Below are 21,629 nucleotides of genomic sequence, written 5' to 3'. Positions count from 1 at the left end.
TTTTTATCATTTTTTTTGTCACATAGCACTGAATATTAAATTTTTGTAACACTAAATATTTGAGGAGATTTCCCAAAAGAAATAACAAGGACATTAATTATAAATATAAAAATCATGTTAAAATTCTCCAGGGTATGAAAGGAATAAAAAAGTAGTATTTCAAACTCCTAGCTCAACCAGAAAAGGGGAAAAGTTTATTTGTAGTCTATATTTCTAGTCGTACAACATAACTAATTTAGGATAATTAATTAATCTTGGAGGATTTTTACAAACAAGAATAATTCATTGCTTTTGCCAATTCATTTCTCCTAGTGAATTTTAGATTAATTAATGATGTAATACCTACAAATTTATGTGAAAATAAGGAATTAATATAATTCTCAGGAAGCATTTTCCAGAAAATATCATTAAGGATATTTATTGAATTTTAATAAGTGAATTTATTAATTTAATTTTCCTATGCCTTGGGCATTTAGAAAAATATTAACATGCAACATCAGATAATGTTAGCAACAGGTAGACTAGGAAACTCCTGAATCCTGTGTGTCTGCATGAACACAATATTCCAACAACAATATCTGTTGTGAGAAATTCAGACACAAGCCGAGAAGTTCCTTCACCTTAAGGGAGCAGACAATCAGCCACAACAAAGCTGGTTCATCAAGTTGAGACCCAATTATTACCATAATCACTACTCTTGATACTGTACCATACAACTGGAAGGAAAGTCCCAGTCTCAACTCTCTTGTGGAGAGAGATGTGGACTGTATGTCCAAGAAATCTTTCTGGGAACTACCTGGGGACTGGCTTCTGTCTCACCTGGCTCAGAGCAATGACAGGACCTGTCATAGTCTAAATGATTGAGGGTCAGTGAGAACAAACAGGGTAGTTGAAATTAGAATGCAGGCAGCTGCCAACAGCCTCCACCTCTGCTTAGTGCTGAAGTAGCAGAAAAACCTCTGGTCATAGCTTCTCACTAGAGAAAGAAAAAGTTGAACTACATGTCCAAAGTTTCAACTTTCCCAGAGGCTGCCTGGGGGTCTGGCTTCTGTCTTACCTGTCCAAAGCACTAACCCAACATATTCCAGACAGATGGAAGCTGAGTGAAACAAACATGGCAGTTTGGATTAGCACAAAGTTTGCAGTGGCCACCAGAATCTCTGATCAGGCTGACTGAGGAGGCTTTTCCAACCCAAAAAGTCAAGAAAAATAAACAAACAAGGAATGATGTCTATAACAAAGGAACAAGATAACTTTCCTGAAAATAACCCTAATGAAGTAGAGATAATTGACAAAATTCAAAATAGTCATCACTGGCTGAGGATGTAGTTTAGTAGTAATGTGCTTGCCCAATCTGCAAAACAAAACACACACACACACACACACACAATAAATAAATAAATAAAAATAAAAAAATAAACCAATCATTATAAGAATGCTAAATGAGCTAGGAGAACAGACAGAAGATGCTAAAATACTATAATAGCAGTAGGTAAATCACTTTTAATTCTAGTACCCAAGATAAAAAAATATTTTTAAAACTATAAAAATAAATGACTATTAAATATGTTAGAGAATATAAAGGGTTGTAAACTGTGTCATCAATCACATAATGTAAATGCCAATGTGCCAGGAATGTGCACTAATCATAAGTTATATATGTCCAAAAAGCAGAGCACCCAAACATGTGAAACAAACATTGATAGAAATGAAGGGAGAAATAGACAACAATAAGTAAGAGACTTCAAGTCCCACTTCCAACAATGGACAGAATATCCAGAGAAGAACATCAATAAGGAAATAGCAAATGTGAACAACAGTACAAACAAATGGAACGAAAAGTCATATAAAGAATATTCCAAACAGCAGATGCAGAACCCATGTTTTGAATAACAGCAGAAAAATCCACAATCTTCTGAAATACACATGGAACATGTTAGGTCACCAAACAAGGATTAATAAACTTAAGATTGATATTATACTATCTACCTTGCCTCAGCACAATGGAAATGAAACTATATATCAGAAAGAGAAATGAAAAATTCACAAATATGTGGAAAAATTAAACTACCTATTCCTAAGTAACCCATCAGTTAAAGAAGAAGTCGAAAGGGAAATCAGAAAATAGCTTGATACAAACAAAAACATAATAAACCAAGAACCATGGGATACAGTTAAAGCAGTACTAAGAGGTAAGTTTACAGCAATAAAGGTCAACATTAAAAACTAAATCTCAAAGGGCTGGGGTTGTGGCTCAGTGGTAGACCTCTCACCTAGCATGTGTTAGGCACTGGGTTTCATCCTCAGCACCACACAAAAATAAATAAACAAAATAAAGGTATTTTGTGTCCATCTACAACTAAAAAAGAAATTCTTTAAAAAAAAACAACTAAATTTCAAATAAGCAAATATCTACACTAGAAAAAGAACTAAGCTTAAAGTTACCAGAAGGAAAAAAATAATAATTAGAACAGAAAAAAATAGGGAATAGCAGAACAATATGAATAATGAAACTAAAAGTTGTGTTCCTGATAATAAGCATGAAATGTCAAGATTTTAGCTACCCTAAGAAAGGAAGATTCAAATTAATAAAATCAGAAATAAAAGAGGGGCATTACAACTGATGCCACTGGCAGGGAGTGAGGGAAAAACATAAAAGAAAGAAAAAATTATATGCAAATAAACTGAATAACCTAGAATAAATGGATAATTTTCTGGAAACATAAACTTACCCATATTGAATCATGAAAAAAATATAACATCTAAACAGATATATAACAGTAAAGAAAACAAACAATTAGTCAAAAAGTTCCCAGTATAGAGAAGCCCAAGAACAGACCCTGTCAATGATGAATTTAAGCATTTAAAGTAAGAAATATTCCCCAAATTACTTCTTCTATTCCACATTATCCTGACACCAATGTCAGACAAAGATATCAAAAAAGAAGTATATTACTTGCCAACATCATTACAAATACAGATGAAAATGTCCTCAACAAATACTAGTAAATGGAATTCAACAGCACATTGAAAAAAAAAAAAATCACACACCACGACCAAGTGGGATTTAGCCCTGGGATACAAGGATGGTCCAACATATGAAAATCATTTTATGTGATAAACCACATTAAAAGAATCAATATAAAAATCATATAATCATCTCAGTAGATGAAGAAAATGTACTATAAATCCTAGCCACAGAATTTAGGCAAGAGAAAGAATAAAAGGAATCCAAATCAAAAGAAGCAAGATGATCTTTGTTTGCTGATAACATGATCTTATTTCTGAAGTTTCCACCTCCAAAACTTGTTAGAACTATAAATGAATTAAGTGCTCACAGGATACAAACTTAACATTAAAAATCATTGATGTTTATATATACAAACAAGAAGCTCTGCATAAAGGAAATCAAGAAAACAATTCCATTTCCAATAGTGTGAAAAAGAATACAAATACTTAGAAATAACTAAGGTGGCAAAAGCCTGTACACTGAAAACTACAAAACATTTGTGAAAGAATGAAAGACAGAAATAACTGGAAAGACATCCTGCGTTTTAGGATTAGAAGACTTGATATTACTATAATGTCCATATTATTCAAAGTAATCTAAAGATTAAAGGCAGTCCTCATAAAAATCCTAATGGTATTTTTCTTTTTTACAGAAGTAGAAAAAACAATCTTAAATTCATATGAAACCAGAAAGAACGAATAATAATAATAATAATAATAATAATAATAATAATAATATGTCTTAAGGACAAAGCCTGACTTAAAAACACATTACTCAGCTACAGTAATTAAACAACATGGTGCTGCATAAAGAAATGCTAATGAAATGGAAAAGAGAGCCCAGAAATAAGACCACGCATATACTGTCAACATCCACAATGATGCTAAAAATTCACATGGGGAAAGAAGAGTCTCACTTCCCTATGTCAACAAATGGTGTTGGGTTCATATGCAAAAGAATAAAACTGGAATTTTGGCTGACATCATATAAAAATATAAATTCAAAATGAATTAAATATTTAAATGAAAGAAAAAAACTGGAATCCTAGAAGAAAACATGAGGGAAAAAAATTCATGACATTCAATTTGACAATAATTTCTTGAATGCAACACTAAAGACAACAAAAGAGAAACAGACAATAGCAGTATATCCAACAAAAATAGCTTCTATAGAAGAAAGGGAATAATAATAATAATAATAATAATAATAATAATAATAATAATAATAAAAGAAAGCAATAAAGAAGAAAAGGCAATGAGAGAAAAATGTTTAAGTATTTGAAAATCATAAATATGATAAGGACTAATGCCAGGTGATAAGGAATTCATACAACTCAATAGCAAAACAAAACAATAACAATAAAAAAATTTAAAAAAACAAGGAGAAAATGGGCAAAGAAGTTGAACACACAATTTTCAAAGACAACATAAAAACATCCAACAGATATATGAAAATGTATACAACGTCACCAACCATCAGAAAAATGTAAATTCAAAGTCCAATGAGATACCAACTCATATCTGATAGGCTGACTACTTTAAGACAAATGATAAGTATATGCAAGGAAGTAGATAAAAGGGGATATTTGTGCACTGTAGGTAGGAATGTAAATTTGTTCAGCCACTATGGAAATCAGTAAGAAAGTTCCTCAAGAAATAAATAAATAAACAAACAAACAAATAAATAAATAAATCCAGCTACCATATGATCCCAAAGCTCCATTTTTCTGGGTATATAATCAAAGGAAATTAGCATCTTAGATATATGTACCTCCTGTTCACTGCAGCATTGTTCATAATAGACAAGATATGGAACCAATATTAGTGTTCACGAATGGATAAATAAATAAAGGAAATACCTCATCCCATCTACCCAATACTTTTATTTAGCAATAAAAAAAGAGTTTCTGCCACTTATGAGAACATGAAGAACATTATGCTACGTGAATAAGTCAGACACAAAGAAAAATATTGTATGATCTCACTTCTACATGGAATTTTAAAAAAATTAAACTAACAAAAATAACAGAATGGTGGTTGCTGAGGGCTGGGGTGGCAGAAATGCAAATATGTTGATTAAAGTTACAAACTTTCAGTTAGAAGATGATCAGATTCTAGGGAACTGAACATACAGCACAGATACTGATGTATATGTTCAATAATTTGATTGTGATACTTCATTACATAGCATACAAACATCAAATCAAATACATGCCTTGAATATATAAGGAAAAAGAAAGTTTGGCTGTCTTGTAATGTCATACTTGAGCACTGTAGCTTCATAAACAATGTTTATCAAAAAAAATTTTTTCACTTTGTTAAGTGGAAGATATACCATGTTCCAAATGTCATGGTTCTAACAATGAACAAAACCTGAAACATGCTAGATATGAGATGGTTTAAGATGCCAGTAATTTCATTTACACAAGTCACAGTAAGTCCTTAACACTACCTTTCCAAAGTTGAAATCCCAAACAAATGCACTTTTCAACAAGAAATAATGCAGTAAAAATTTGATAACAGGAGGACCCAACATGGCTGCTGGCAAGGAGGCAGCACTTTCAATGCCTCCGCAGTAACGGGAGCAGAGAGGCCCATTAATTCACCTGCATGCGGCCTGCTGAGGGACTTCTAGCAAAATTCCCCTGAAAGGAGACCTGCCGGGAATTAGTAAATCTATTAGAGGGGTCACTTTGTCCCAGACGAGTGAATCTCAGCGAGTGATTCTCAGCAGCGAGGATCCCGCCGGCCAAAGCCGAACTCACGGCCAACGCCGAACTCCCGCTGCCCACACTTTGCAGCGTACTTACAAACGGCCACAGCCTGCTTGGGCCCCAGCCGGCCTAGCGCAGAGGCGGTTCGGCGCTGCAAACGAGACACCCCCCCCCCCCCCCCCCCCCCCCCCCCCGCTCGGCGCTGTGAACAACGACCCACCCCCCCTGCGCTCCTGTGAACAGCTCCCACCAGGGCGCAGTCCCGCCGGCCCAGCCAAAAAACAGCTGCTCACACATTGCAGCGAGCATACGGAAGGCTGGGCCCTGCCTTCCCAGCTCTGTGAGCCGCCTTTGGCGGTTTGGCACTGCAAACAACCACCCCAACCCCCAACCCCGCGCTCCTGTGGACAGTCCCCGCCTGCCGGGCACTGCTAAAGGCCCCGCCCGCCCGGCTCTTGCAAGGAGGAATCAGGAGTGGCGCGGGACCCGGCGCGGGACCCGCAGCGCGGAATTCCCAGCTACCGCTATCACCAGTGCTGACAACTGAGGTCTCTTGCACCAGCTTCCAGGGGCGTGGCTACCAGAGGGCAAGCAAATTCGCTGGGGGTTCTAAGCCCCAAGCTCTACAAACTTAGGGTCCAAGAGAATGGCAAACAGGGAGAATGTGCCCAGGCGTTCTTGAAAACAGGGCTCACAGGAACAGCAGACTTGGTGTGTAGCCAATATTGTGGTGAGCATCACCAGTGCACTCAGGATTGGAGACCCGCCCAGTCCAGGAGGAAGAGCTGCTGCACAGTGACTGTCTCCCGCTTACTGAGAGGAAAACCATGGCCCGGTGGGCACAGCTCCATCTACTGGAAGAACAGTGAATCGAATTCTAAGACAGCATGTATTAAAAATTTTTTTTTTTGGTTTTGTTTTGTTTTTGTTGTTGTTGTTTTCCCCCAATTTTTTTAATTCATTTTATTTTATTTTTTAATACTAATTTTCATTCTTATTATTGCGATTATGATTTCTTTTTAATTCTTTTTAATTTTCTGTTTCCTTTCTCTCTCTCTTCTTTTCTTCTGTCTTTGCATTTCTTTTCAATTCTCATATTCCCCCTTCCTTGAATTCTGCCTGCTTACTCTCATTCACTTTGGTGACTTATTCCCTCCCCCTATAATACCTTTCCTCCCAAGCAGCAAATAAATTTATAGGAGTAATCAGCAACTCAGTAGTCAAACAGAACAAGAAGCAATATGAAAAAGCAAGGAAGGAAAGGAGTACAAACAATGCAGGAAGGCCTAAATATCCAGGAGGATATAGATTCATCAGAAAAATGGTCATATAAAGAACTCAAGGAATACCTTAGACAGATGGAATGGAACCTTAAAAAGGATACGAGACAGCAAATTCAAGCAGCGAAAGAACACATTGAGAACGAATTACAAAAACAGATAAAAGAAGAAGTTAAGCATCTTTATCAGGAGATAGAGATTATAAAAAAGAATCAGACAATAATCTTAGAAATGAAGGAACTTATAAGCCAAATTAGAAACTCAAACGAGAGTATCACTAATAGAGTGGAGCAAGTAGAAGCCAGAACGTCAGATAATGAAGACAAAATATATCATCTTGAAAAGAGTCTAGCCAACTCTGATAGGCTGGTTAAAAATCACAAGAGAAGCATCCAAGAGATATGTGATAACATTAAAAAACCAAATTTAAGAGTCATTGGGATAGAGGAAGGCACAGAGATTCAAACCAAGGGAATGTGTAATCTACTACATGAAATAATTACAGAAAACTTTCCAGAAATCAAAAAGGAAACAGATATACAAATTGTAGATGCATACAGAACACCGAGCATACAAAATCAAAGTAGACCAACGCCAAGACACATTGTTATGAAGATATCCAATATACAGAACAAAGAGAAAATATTAAAAGCTACAAGAGAAAGGAGGCAGATTACATTCAGGGGTAAACCAATAAGGTTAACAGCGGATTTTTCATCACAGACACTGAAATCGAGAAGATCCTGGAACAACGTATTTCAAACACTGAAAGACAATGGATGCCAACCAAGAATTCTGCATCCAGCAAAATTAAGCTTCAGGTACGACAACGAAATAAAAATCTTTCATGATAAACAAAAGCTAAAAGAATTTGCAGCCAGAAAACCAGCATTGCAAAGCATCTTGAGCAAAACACTACACGAGGAAGAAATGAGAAACAATAACCAAAGCCAACAGTGGGAAGTGCCTCAGTAAAGACTGACGGAGGGGGGAAAGCTAATCATGCAGAAATAAACTAAATTAAAAAAAAAAAAGGAGAGACAAATAATCAAACATGGATGGAAGTACAAACCATATAGCAATAGTAACTCTAAACATTAATGGTTTAAACTCTCCAATAAAGCGACATAGACTGGTAACATGGATTAAAAAAACAAATCCAACAATATGCTGCCTCCAGGAGACACATCTGACTGGAAAAGACATACACAGGCTGAAGGTGAAAGGTTGGGAAAAAATATACCACGCACACGGTCCTCGCAAGCAAGCAGGGGTGGCCATCCTCATATCAAACAAAATCGACTTCAAGACTAAGTTAATCCAAAGGGATAAGGAAGGGCATTATATACTGTTAAAAGGAACCATTCACCAACAAGACATAACAATTATCAATATTTATGCACCAAATAATGGTGCTGCGACGTTCATAAAACAAATTCTCCTCAAGTTCAAGAATCAAATAGACCACAACACAATAATTATGGGTGACTTCAACACACCTCTCTCACCATTGGACAGATCCTCCAAACAAAAGTTGAATAAAGAAACTATAGATCTAAATAACACAATCAATAACCTAGACTTAACTGACATATATAGAATATATCAACCATCATCAAGTGGATATACTTTTTTCTCAGCAGCACATGGATCCTTCTCAAAAATAGACCATATATTATGCCATAGGGCAACCCTCAGTAAATATAAAGTGGTGGAGATAATACCATGCATTTTATCTGATCATAATGGAATGAAACTAGAAATCAATGATAAAAGAAGGATGGGAAAATCCTATATCACATGGAAAATGAACAATATGTTACTGAATGATCAAGGGGTCAAAGAAGACATAAAGGAGGAAATCAAAAAATTCTTAGAGATAAATGAAAATACAGACACAACTTATCGGAATCTATGGGACACAATAAAAGCAGTTTTAAGAGGGAAATTCATTGCCTGGAGGTCATTCCTCAAAAAAAAAAGAAAAATCAACAAATAAATGAGCTCACACTTCATCTCAAAGCCCTAGAAAAGGAAGAACAAAACAACAGCAAATGCAGCAGAAGGCAAGAAATAATTAAAATCAGAGCGGAAATCAACGAAATTGAAACAAAAGAAACTATTGAAAAAATCAACAAAACTAAAAGTTGGTTCTTCGAAAAAATAAACAAGATTGACAGACCCTTAGCCATGCTAACGAAGAGAAGAAGAGAGAGAACTCAAATTACTAACATACGGGATGAAAAAGGCAATATCACAACAGATGCTACAGAAATACAGAAGACAATTAGAAATTATTTTGAAAACCTATATTCCAATAAAATAGAAGATAGTGAAGACATCGATAAATTTCTTAAGACATATGATTTGCCCAGACTGAGTCAGGAGGATACACACAATTTGAACAGACCAATATCAATGGATGAAATTGAAGAAGCAATCAAGAGACTACCCACCAAGAAAAGCCCGGGACCGGATGGGTATACAGCGGAGTTTTACAAAACTTTTAAAGAAGAATTAATACCAATACTTTCCAAGTTATTTCAGGAAATAGAAAAAGAGAGAGCTCTTCCAAATTCATTCTATGAGGCCAACATCACGTTGATTCCGAAACCAGACAAAGACACCTCAAAGAAAGAAAACTACAGACCAATATCCCTGATGAACCTAGATGCAAAAATCCTCAATAAAATTCTGGCGAATCGGATACAAAGGCACATCAAAAAAATTGTGCACCATGATCAAGTAGGATTCATCCCTGGGATGCAAGGATGGTTCAATATACAGAAATCAATAAATGTTATTCACCACATCAATAGACTTAAAGATAAGAACCATATGATCATCTCGATAGACGCAGAAAAAGAATTCGACAAAGTACAGCATCCCTTTATGTTCAAAACATTAGAAAAACTAGGGATAACAGGAAATTACCTTGACATTGTAAAAGCTATCAATGCTAAGCCTCAGGCTAGCATCATTCTGAATGGAGAAAAATTGAAGGCATTCCCTCTAAAATCTGGAACAAGACAGGGATGCCCTCTATCACCACTTCTATTCAATATAGTTCTCGAAACACTGGCCAGAGCAATTAGACAGACGAAAGAAATTAAAGGCATAAAAATTGGAAAAGAAGAACTTAAATTATCACTATTTGCGGATGACATGATTTTATACCTAGAAGACCCAAAAGGGTCTACAAAAAAACTACTAGAACTAATAAATGAATTCAGCAAAGTAGCAGGATATAAAATCAACACGCATAAATCAAAGGCATTCCTGTATATCAGCAACAAAACTTCTGAAATGGAAATGAGGAAAACCACTCCATTCACAATATCCTCAAAAAAAATAAAATACTTGGGAATCAACCTAACAAAAGAGGTGAAAGATTTATACAAAGATTTATACTACAGAACCCTAAAGAGAGAAGTAGAAAAAGATCTTAGAAGATGGAAAAATATACCCTGTTCATGGATAGGCAGAACTAACATCATCAAAATGGCGATATTACCAAAAGTTCTATATAGGTTTAATGCAATGCCAATCAAAATCCCAAAGGCATTGCTTGTAGAAATAGATAAAGCAATCATGAAATTCATATGGAAAAATAAAAGACCCAGAATAGCAAAAGCAATTCTAAGCAGGAACTGCGAATCAAGCGGTATAGCGATACCGGATTTCAAACTACATTACAGAGCAATAGTAACAAAGACAGCATGGTACTGGTACCAAAACAGGTAGGGGGACCAATGGTACAGAATAGAGGACATAGAGACCAATCCACAAAGTTACAACTATCTTATATTTGATAAAGGGGCTAAAAACATGCAATGGAGGAAGGATAGCATCTTCAACAAATGGTGTTGGGAAAACTGGAAATCCATATGCAACAAAATGAAACTGAACCCCCTCCTCTCACCATGCACAAAAGTTAACTCAAAATGGATCAAAGACCTTGATATCAAATCAGAGACTCTGCGTCTGATAGAAGAAAAAGTTGGCTACGATCTACATATAGTGGGGTCGGGCTCCAAATTCCTTAATAGGACACCCATAGCACAAGAGTTAATAGCAAGAATCAACAAATGGGACTTACTTAAACTAAAAAGTTTTTTCACAGCAAGAGAAACAATAAGAGAAGTAAATAGGGAGCCTACATCATGGGAACAAATATTTACACCTCACACGTCAGATAGAGCCCTAATATCCAGAATATACAAAGAACTCAAAAAATTAGACAATAAGATAACAAATAACCCAATCAACAAATGGGCCAAGGACCTGAACAGAAACTTCTCAGAGGAGGACAATCAATCAATCAACAAGTACATGAAAAAATGCTCATCATCTCTAGCAGTCAGAGAAATGCAAATCAAAACCACCCTAAGATACCATCTCACTCCAGTAAGATTGGCAGCCATTATGAAATCAAACAACAACAAGTGCTGGCGAGGATGTGGGAAAAAGGGTTCTCTTGTACATTGCTGGTGGGGCTGCAAATTGGTGCGGCCAATTTGGAAAGCAGTATGGAGATTCCTGGGAAAGCTGGGAATGGAACCACCATTTGACCCAGCTATTGCCCTTCTCAGACTATTCCCTGAAGACCTTAAAAGAGCATATTACAGGGATACTGCCACATCGATGTTCATAGCAGCACAATTTACAATAGCTAGATTGTGGAACCAACCCGATGCCCTTCAATGGATGAATGGATTAAAAAAATGTGGCATCTATACACCATGGAGTATTACGCAGCACTAAAAAATGACAAAATCTTGGAATTTGCAGGGAAATGGATGGCACTAGAGCAGATTATGCTTAGTGAAGCTAGCCAATCCCTAAAAAACAAATACAAAATGTTTTCTTTGATATAATGAGAGCAACTAAGAATAAAGCAGGGAGGAAGAGCAGGAAGAAAAGATTAACATTAAACAGAGACATGAGGTGGGAGGGAAAGGGAGAGAAAAGGGGAATTGCATGGAAACGGAGGGAGACCCTCATTGTTATACTAAATTACATATAAGAGGTTGTAAGTGGAATGGGAAAATAAACAAGGTGAGAAATGAATTACAGTAGAAGGGGTAGAGAGAGAAGATGGGAGGGTAGGGGAGGGGGGATAGTAGAGGATAGGAAAGGTAGCAGAATACAACAGTTACTAGTATGGTATTATGTAAAAATGTGGATGTGTAACCCATGTGATTCTGCAATCTGTACTTGGGGTAAAAAAGGGAGTTCATAACTCACTTGAAGCTAATGTATGAAATATGATATGTCAAGAGCTTTGTAGGGTTTTGAACAACCAATAAAAAAAAATTGATAACAACAAAATAATTAAAAACGCTATACCATCCATCTCACTTTACATTTCTTTCTCCTTTGTGTTATGATAAATTGGAATAACTAGCTGTTCTATGCAATGGTAATGGTAAGACTTCTCGTACTGGTTTATTACATAATTAACACAAACAGCCTTGCTTTGGAAACTATAGAAGGTAACTAAAACAAAAATGAAATTAAAAATGTTTTAATATAATTAGGAATTTTATTTTGTACAAAAATATATTGATTTGAGATCAGGGGAACAAAACAAGAAAGTAAATTCAGTGTCTTCTGTTTGGGCTACTGTAGTAAAATACCTTAAGCAAGGTATCTTGTAAGCAATTGAAACTTATTTTTGCTAGTTTTAGAGACTAGGACATCAGTGGTAACGGGCCAACAAATTTGATGTCTAGTGGAGTTTCAATGTTCTCATACCTGGTGTATTCTCACTGTGGCCTCATACAGTATAAGGGTTCTCCTAGCTCTCTTAGGTCCCTTAAAAGGACACCCCATTCATGAACACAGAAGCTTCATAACCTAATCACCTTCCATAAAAGAGAATTAGGATCGAAACACATTAACTCTGAGAGGACACAAATACTCAGATTATAGCACCCAGCCATTCAAAGTCTATTTATCTTGATGACATTTGCCTATTCTGACATTAAGCAGTGGAAGAAAACAAAGTAACATATTTGATTAAAAACAAAAAATTTTAAAAATGAGACAGAAAATTATCCAGAAGTTTAATTAAGAATACAATAAATAGATTTAAAAAGCAAACTAGAGAGTGAATTAATGAGTTGGAAAGTAGAAGACATTAGTTGTAAGCATGACAGAAAAATCAATTTTAAATTAATAAGTGATTAATAATACTTAAATTATTAAGTATCTTAGAGAAACCAGTGAAAATATATGTATATAAATAAATAATTGGTGGCCCAGGAAGAGCTAATGTTTGAAAATATAGTAGGATCAAACTTTCCAGAAGTAATGAATCACAATAAGTTGTAGATATAATAACACCTGCTGAGGAATTTTAATAAGATTTATCTGATGATGATTATTTATTACAAAAAATACACAGCAAAATTACCTCCTGAAGACCCTATACTAGGGTCTCCTGTGTATAACTATGGATGAGAAACTTGCAACTCTCAGATGAGTATGCAAATTAGTGAATAAAATAAGTACATGAATTGAATAGGCTGTAAGAGAACTAAAAATGTGGAGAGCGTGAAACAGAGAATTCATTTCCCCAACAAAATGGTATGTACTCACAGGTAACAGTAGGATAAGAAGTAAATGTGCACCTATGTATTCCCCCTTGAATTTACAGCAAAATGAACACTCTTTTTAAAAATTAATGATGCAGTCCTTCAAAAAATTCAGATGCTAATTTCAATGAGCCTACAATACTCAAAATATATGAGATATTATAAATCTAGAGGCATGGTTTTCTTTAGTTCTTTGAATAGAATTCTAATGGCACATTTAAAGACTTTGTCTATTAAGTCCAATACCTAAGTAGTTTTAACTTTGCTACATTTCTTTATCCTATGTATGGATCATATTTTCCTGATTTTTAAATCTAATAGTTCTTTTTCTTTTTTATAAGAACTGGACATTTAAAATAATGTAATAAGTAGCAATATAAGAAATCCTTCCAAAATTGTTGTTGCTGCTTTTAAATATGATTATTGTTGCTATATTTGTTTAGGAACATTTAATGTAGTAACTTTTTTAGACTAAATCTGTATGTACTGTCACATACAGCTTCTGAAGTCTCTTACAGGAGTTATTTAGTAGTCTTCTAATGATTGAACAGAGATTTCCTTAAATACCTTGAATTGAAAAGTCTTCCACCCTTTTTCAAGGGGCTCAGGTGTGGGACACAATATCAAAGCTGCCAGTTTACAATTCTACCATGGCCTTCACTTTTCTGCTTGTGTACAATTCAAGGTCAGCTAGAGATTAGAGTCTTTTCAGGTCTTCTTAGGGCAGGTATGTGACCTTTAAGAACTCCAGGAGTAACTTAAAAAGTCAGAGGTTTTGTTTTGTTACTTTTTTTATGGCGGTACTGAGGACTGAATTCAGGCCTTGTGCATGGTAGCAAATGCAAAACCACTGACTTACAGGCCCAGCCCCCAAAGTCAGAGGTTTTTAAAACCAACTACGGTAAACATTTTCTTCTTGTTTGTTTGTTTATTGCCATTCTCTTGTTTGACCCAACTAATATTTCAGTCCAAGGCAGCTGAGAAGATAAACAGTTTGTTTATCTGAAAGCCCTGAAAGTCAGGACTTGGCAGGAAGCTATCAGGTCAAATAGTAACAAATATCTAGGGATATGCCTCCTGTTTAGTTTCAAATTCTATCTTACTCCTTCAGTGGCTTCTATATCATGGGTTTTCACAGTGTGTGTCAGGTGGAGGCTCAGACCCAGGAAAACAGATTCAGGATCCCAGCAGCTTGAAAAAGATGCAAGACACAGTTGGGATAGTAGACATTTGTTATTTAGAGGTGGCAGCAACCTCTAGCCTGTAGCATTAGCTTCATTTTTGCCCCAGCCACTTCCATTTAGCCTCCTCCTCCATTACCATTGGCCATTTTTATATGCAGTTCAGACGGAGAAGGCACATTGCCAACAGGTTACTTAAGTGGGTGCATGCTCACAAGCGAATGTTTATGACGACAAATACATACACCAAATCAGGGTGTTCAGGACCTTGGCTACATACTAAACTCACAGCCCACTTGAAGTCTCATCAAGGAAGCCTAACTATATCCACTTTGGGCTTGCCCTACAGTGTAGCTGTCTAGTTATAAGATTTTCAAGCTTTTTTGCAGCTGGGGAGAGGAGGATGGGAATAGAGCAAGTTAAAACTTCACAAGGTTGACTATTCTTAATACAATTTAATCATTTGTCTTGAATAAATGCTTGGATTGTTAAAAGTCTTTGGTTACTATCCAGAGTGCTAAAAAAGTTTATTTTGAAAAATTTTGCTAGTGTTTTCACTACCTTTATGAAAAAGCTAATTTGTGGAGTTTCTAATTTCACCATTCCAGCAGTCCTGCTTAGAGTTTTCTTTCAAAGACTATCAGACTCTTACAGAACTTATAGAAAAGTGCATAATTTCTGAATTCTATCCTGTTCATTAGTCCTTTTGACTATATATACCCAAAACAATACTATACAGTTTTAATTACACCAAATATCTTTCTGCCTCTGAAGCTTTGCTGTGCCTCGAAAACTTTCCTCCTGCCTGACACACTCTTTCCCTAGCCATCCACAAGGTGAATTCTTCAACCTATGCGGGTCTCAGTTTAAATGCTGGCTCCATAAAGAGCTCTCACCTGACTACCCTCACTCTCTAGCTACTTATACAGCTTTATTTTCAGGACACTAATAGTTGCTTGGCATTATATTATACATTTATTAGTTTTCTATCCATCTTCTTTACAAGATGGTAATCTTGAAAATTTCTTTGTCCATAACAGAAATAAGAACTGTGCCTGGAATGTAGCAGGTAATCACTTCAATTATGTAGATCAGCAAAGAATAAATTTGACCACAGCCACTTACTTGATTATCCCGTTGGTTCAAACAGAACAGATTTGAGGTTCAGCTGGCTCCCAAGAAAAAAAGGAATTTATTTATTTGTCAATTTCCTAGGACAGGACCATAAAGTTTTAAAGGGCTATTGGAATGACAGTTGTTTGGCTGTAGTAAAATCATATGAAAATAAGAATCTATTTACAAATGACTTTGACTGCATTTGATATACCACTTTACTTTTGAAAACCTTAAAGTTACTGCTGAGAGCCATAGCCAAGTAGAAATGACGCATGGCAATTTCCTTGTCAGCCTACCCAATGTTGCTTAGAGGGAAGACTCTCCATTGTGGAAATGGGCTTGCCTTGGACCCAGGTCATTTACAGTGACATTGCATGAATGTTTGAGAAAGGTGACCCTGCTCAAGGACCAGGGTGGATCCAGGTTTAGGGCGGTTCCAGGTTTAGGGTGTGGATCCTGCTGGGAATAGGGCATATCCTGCTGCCTCAGGCACCCGCTCCTTGAGTTCCCTTGAGTTCTCCCGGGATTCAGAGAGTATTTGGGATGCAGAGCCCAGTGGAGGTGTGGATTTTCCCAGAATGTGCGTGTAGATTGCCAGTGACAGTTCGAGAATAAAGAGTTGCTGTTTGAATCTACAAGGCTGTGAGTGGCTCGTGATTTTGTGCCCAGCCAGACTGTGGCAAGTTACAATACTGTTCTTTCTTTCTTTTTTAACAATAATTCTTTATTTTTATTAATTTTTTGTAGTTGTAGATGGACAGCATGCTTTTATTTTATTTGTTTCATTTTTATGTGGTGCTAAGGATCAAACCCAGTGCCTCACACATGCTAGGCAAGTGCTCTACCACTGAGCTATAGCTTAGCCCCCAACGACATTGTTCTTTCTGATAGATATTTCCTGTGCAATTCTTTTAGCTATATGGCAATTAAACACAAATACAAAACACACACACACACACACACACACACACACACACATTTCTAGCAAAACCTTCAAGCATTTCTAAGAAAATAAATACAATGTATTGTAACATGCTTGGATTATCTTCACAATACTCTGAAACTACATGGGACAGATTTTAAAGTTTATTATATATATTACAGTTTGTCTTGCAGACTGCTGACAAACCAAAGGAGAAGTATGCTCTTTACACATGTATTTTTATTTGAATGATGAATATGTGCTGATTCACTCATGCCCTCTTGCTCAATTTCATGGTGAACAATGGCCTACATCTATGTGAAGTTGGAGAAGTGAACTATAGTCCAAAATATATATTTTAGATAAACTCTACCAAATAAGGAAAAATAAACAATAATCTTTCCCTTGCTGGCATGAAATTTCAAACTGAAAAGATGAACAATTGAATACTCAACATATATTCGCTGATACTAATAAGAGGTTACAGTAAAAATCAAAAGGTAATTATTAGTTTAAAGAAAAATAAACAAACAAAAAGATCTGTGATTACACTATTGTTCTCTCACTATAAATATAACCTACAGAACTACAGATAGGGTAACCATGTGTTCTTAAGAATGAATTTAACTGTCATCCTTCAAAAAAAAAAAATCTAACATAGTCCTGGATATTGGAAACATGAAATTTTTAGGGCTTCATGAAGATGAGTCTTAAAAAATTTATTAGATTGATTGTTTTGAAAGGGTAAGCACTTTGGCTACATTTATAACAACATATTTATACATTTATAACAATATAATGCTACAAAAGTAAGGCATCCATGAAAATTATCATTTGCTTTTATATATTTGCTTAAGGGATGATTTGTTCAAGTATCTCTGCCCACACAAAGACAAGACTAAATGCAGGTAAAATAGAACCATACAAATTCAATTATGGAAAATGAAATTTAGGTCAGGTTTTTACCTGTTCACACAAGGGCTAAAATGTTACTCTGTATATAGGACATGCTTGTATCTGTGTATGTCCTTTATGAGACACAGAGTATATTTTTGAGGTTTTATTAATTATTGTTACCAATTAAAGGTACATAGATGTTCAATAGACTTATAAATTATTTGAATCAAACTGGTTTCTATATAAATATATTACTTTGTATTGATTATGTGTGTGAGAGGAAAAAAAGAAAAAACAAAAATAAAAAATCTTAGAATTTTACTATAGTTGCAATGTAAAGGTAGATCCGACTTGTGAAAATAGAGTAAAAGACAAAATACATTACAAAATGTTTAATAGAAGAAAGAAAAGGAACATTAAAATATTAAAAATTACTAGTTTGAATCATTAATATAAAAAAAACTAAACACTGCTGAGTCTACTAAGGTAATTTCAAGTAAGACAAAATAATAGTAAGGCTACTTTATTTAGAGAAAAATAAGAAAAAAAAATGTTTTCAAAAAGTTTATTTTACTAACCTGACTTATTTTTCTTTGTTCTTGTATAGCTGTTTGAATTGCCTGGGATACTTTTTCTTGATCTTTTGCATGTTCTGTCTTCCATAATTCCCTTTCTTCAGCATGGGCTTTTTCCAAATTTTTTCGTTCTTCTTCTACTGCTTTCATAACTATCTCCTTCATTGCTTCTTTCTCAAGCTTCCAAACAAATAATGACCAAAACAAAAATATTTCCATGACTGACTTGGTTGACCCAAAACATAATTTGATCTTATACAGTTTAATTCTCACTTGCTATTTTTATTCTTATTAAATAGTTACATAAAATCATATTGTTCTTTTTTATTCCTACTTATTAAAATCCCTACTTATTTCCCAGGCATTTGTATACTTCAAAGAAGTCAAGCCTTTGTTTAGAGTAGCAGATTTCAAACTGGTCTTAAAACTCCTTTACTCAATAACTGAAAAGTTATTGAGTGTATCAAGAGGTTTTGTTTATGCTGGAGATATATCTATATATCTAGATACCTAGATATATATATAGATATAGATATTGAAATTCATTTAAAATTAAAAACTACTGTTTCCAAAATTTAAAAAGTGAGAAGAATGTTGTTTGTAAACTTCTTTAATCTTTTTAATATCTGACTTAGTAGAAGACTGCTAGATTCTCCTACCTTCCTTCTGTATTAAATCTGTAATGATAGGTTTTGGTTAAAGTACATAAGGAAAATTCAGTCTTGTAAAAATAGATGGTTAAAAAGCCAAGGGGAGAAATATTTAGTTAGCTTAGGTAACTGTAGATGTTCTTGATTATTTCATACCAAAATTTTTTCATACTGTTATATTACAATTCTTTCTTATACTTTGAATAATTCTTTATCATCACATGACTTTCAAATGTGTTATTTAGAAAATATTGATCAACACATTTCTTCATATATAACAGGAAAATAACATTTGTTAATATTATTTTCTATTTAATCATAAAAGTCTTGAAGTACTGGAAAACAGATTCAAATTGTCCAGATTTTAATTTTAATTTTCACTACCTCACAGTCCATTTCAAAGACAGAGCTTTCTATTTTGTTCTCTAATCCATGCTCTGGGAGTTTAGAACCTGGTCTTCTTTGTTATCCACACCATGTTGATTTTATCTTCTCTTTCTAGAATTAGTCTATTTCCTTAATTTCCAATCTACTATTAGTCTACTTTTAACACTCTATCTAATCCTGACTTTAGATGTACTCCATTAATTCCTTCCCTACTTCAAGCTTGTGTTTTCCCAAATTTTCCCCAAATTAATGTCATACTTGTGCTAAAAAAAATTCAACATGTCTTCCATATTTATGAAATCAAACTCAGTTCAGGATGCTAGCCACCCTTTAAAGGGACATTTCAAAAGTAATTTATTGTTTAAAAACTTCTGTGACATGAACATATCATCTACATGTTCCCCATAGTTTAATTAATTCCTCCTTGCCTTATTAGCATATAAGTAATATATTTTTTCTTAATGGGTTAAAATTCTTAATGACAAAATCAGTCATCTTTAGATTTGCAACCTTGGCATAGTAGTATGCACATGCACATAAGAGTCATTCAGTATCTATTAACTAAATATAATTTAAAATCCAAAACTTCAAAGTTAGTATTATAAACACATTTGTTAATATACATGTATATTAACCCACACAAACATCGATACATGCTCTGTATCCTACCAGGTGGATATTAGTGTCCTAACATATATGTTCATTTTAATATGTAATTAACAACATATATTTAAAAGCATTTTGGTGCCATCAGGATCTTATCTAATATGAATTTAACAAAAATGTAAAAAGTCATATCCCGAGTTTAAGAGGAAAGAAACATTTTTGAATGAAACATTATAATAAGTAGAGTTAAAAAATTAATGAATAGTTTTCAACTCCACTTATTTATAGAGAAAAGAAACCCATTATTACAGATGAAAATACCTTTGCAGCAGACACCAATGCCTCTTTATTTTTTTGCCTTTCTTCCTCCAAACATTTTTCTAGTATTTCCTGTAAATGATGACAGTGAGAAAGAACCTAAATGAATTATTTGAAGTAACAAAATACATTCTTTCCATACTCTGAGCACACTTAAAATATTACCTTCTGTTCTTGAGATTGCTGAATCAAAGCTTCCTTTATTTTTTCTTTAAACAGATCTTTCTCTGTATCTAGCATTTCAAGGAGCCTCTGATGCTAAAAGGAAAAATAACTGAATTATGATTGTGACTCTGATACAGATAATATATCAAGAAGGAAAACAGCTGATAAAATTTATTTGCCCAGAAGCACTGAAGTAGTTACAGGCAGAAAAAAGTCTGTCACTATGGTTTGAATGTGAATTTTTATAATGATGTGAAATGTTAAATGTTTTATCATGTGCTTTTTGGTCATTCTTAAATTTTTCATGTTTTTGTCTTTTTCAAGTTTTTGTCAATATTTATTTCAGTTTCTCTTTTATTATTAATTTATAGATATTTTTGTATAATATAAATCATTGTCAAATATAAGTTTCATGAATAGTTTCTCTAGTTTGTGTACTGCCTTTCCACTTTTTATTTTTCATTTTTTATTCATTTATTTATTTATTTTTAAGAAATGGGGTCTAGTTATGTTGTCTAGGCTGGCCCCAAACTCCTGGGCTCAAGTGATCCTCCTGTTTTAGCTTCTTAAATAGCTGGGACTACTCACATGCCACCAGGTCTGGTCCTTTTTGCTTACTTTAGGATTTAGCTAGCAGAAATTTTCACCTTGATGAAACCTAACTTACCAAATTTTTATAATTATTGCTTCATTCGATATAAAATTATTGTCTAAATTTTGTTCTTTTTAAACTTAGTGCTGTTTTAATAGAAATGCAAATGCAAAAATACAGAACAACTTCATAGAGAATAGCAGTAGACTATCATGACTGATCTACAGGAGTTTAAAAAAATAAATAAATAAAGGGTGAACATGTCTACATTGTGCTTAAAATATTTGATAATAATTAAAGATACATTCTTGTCTTCCACGTAACAAAAATTTTAAAAATAATAAAACTGTTTAAATAAAGACATCCCAGGAACAATATATCTTTTCTGGAGTTTTTATTTTTAAAATTAGCATGTAATAATTGTACAAATTTTTAGAAAGTGCAGAAAAACATAGGCAAAAGGAATAGCATACATTATGTACATTCAGTTGGATAAAGAAATAAAAATAGTCTAGAAATGAAAACAATTTCTCTAATCCTACCTTATTGACCTCAGAGTTTAAAGTCTGCCATTGGAACTTTATGATCTTCCATAATGAAACCCTAACATATTCTTTT

At 34.4% G+C, this 21,629-nt stretch overlaps 1 protein-coding gene across 7 annotated transcripts in view; it reads right to left on the bottom strand.

The window, feature by feature from the left end:
• Nucleotides 1-21,629, bottom strand: part of Ccdc91 (coiled-coil domain containing 91) — a 321,339-nt gene that overhangs the window by 91,713 nt on the left and 207,997 nt on the right. For all 7 annotated transcript variants that reach the window (XM_076852739.1, XM_076852740.1, XM_076852737.1 and 4 more), the window contains 3 exons: nucleotides 20,420-20,512; nucleotides 20,258-20,326; nucleotides 18,297-18,473 (listed from right to left, as the gene is read on the bottom strand). In XM_076852739.1, coding sequence (XP_076708854.1) covers nucleotides 18,297-18,473; nucleotides 20,258-20,326; nucleotides 20,420-20,512 — 339 coding nt within the window. The remainder of the gene's footprint in view (nucleotides 1-18,296; nucleotides 18,474-20,257; nucleotides 20,327-20,419; nucleotides 20,513-21,629) is intronic.

Source organism: Callospermophilus lateralis, chromosome 4 (genome assembly GCF_048772815.1).
Source record: "Callospermophilus lateralis isolate mCalLat2 chromosome 4, mCalLat2.hap1, whole genome shotgun sequence".
In the NCBI taxonomy this organism is placed as follows: domain Eukaryota; kingdom Metazoa; phylum Chordata; class Mammalia; order Rodentia; family Sciuridae; genus Callospermophilus; species Callospermophilus lateralis.
Note: the sequence above shows the minus strand (reverse complement) of the source record. Positions and strands in the feature narration are given on the sequence as shown.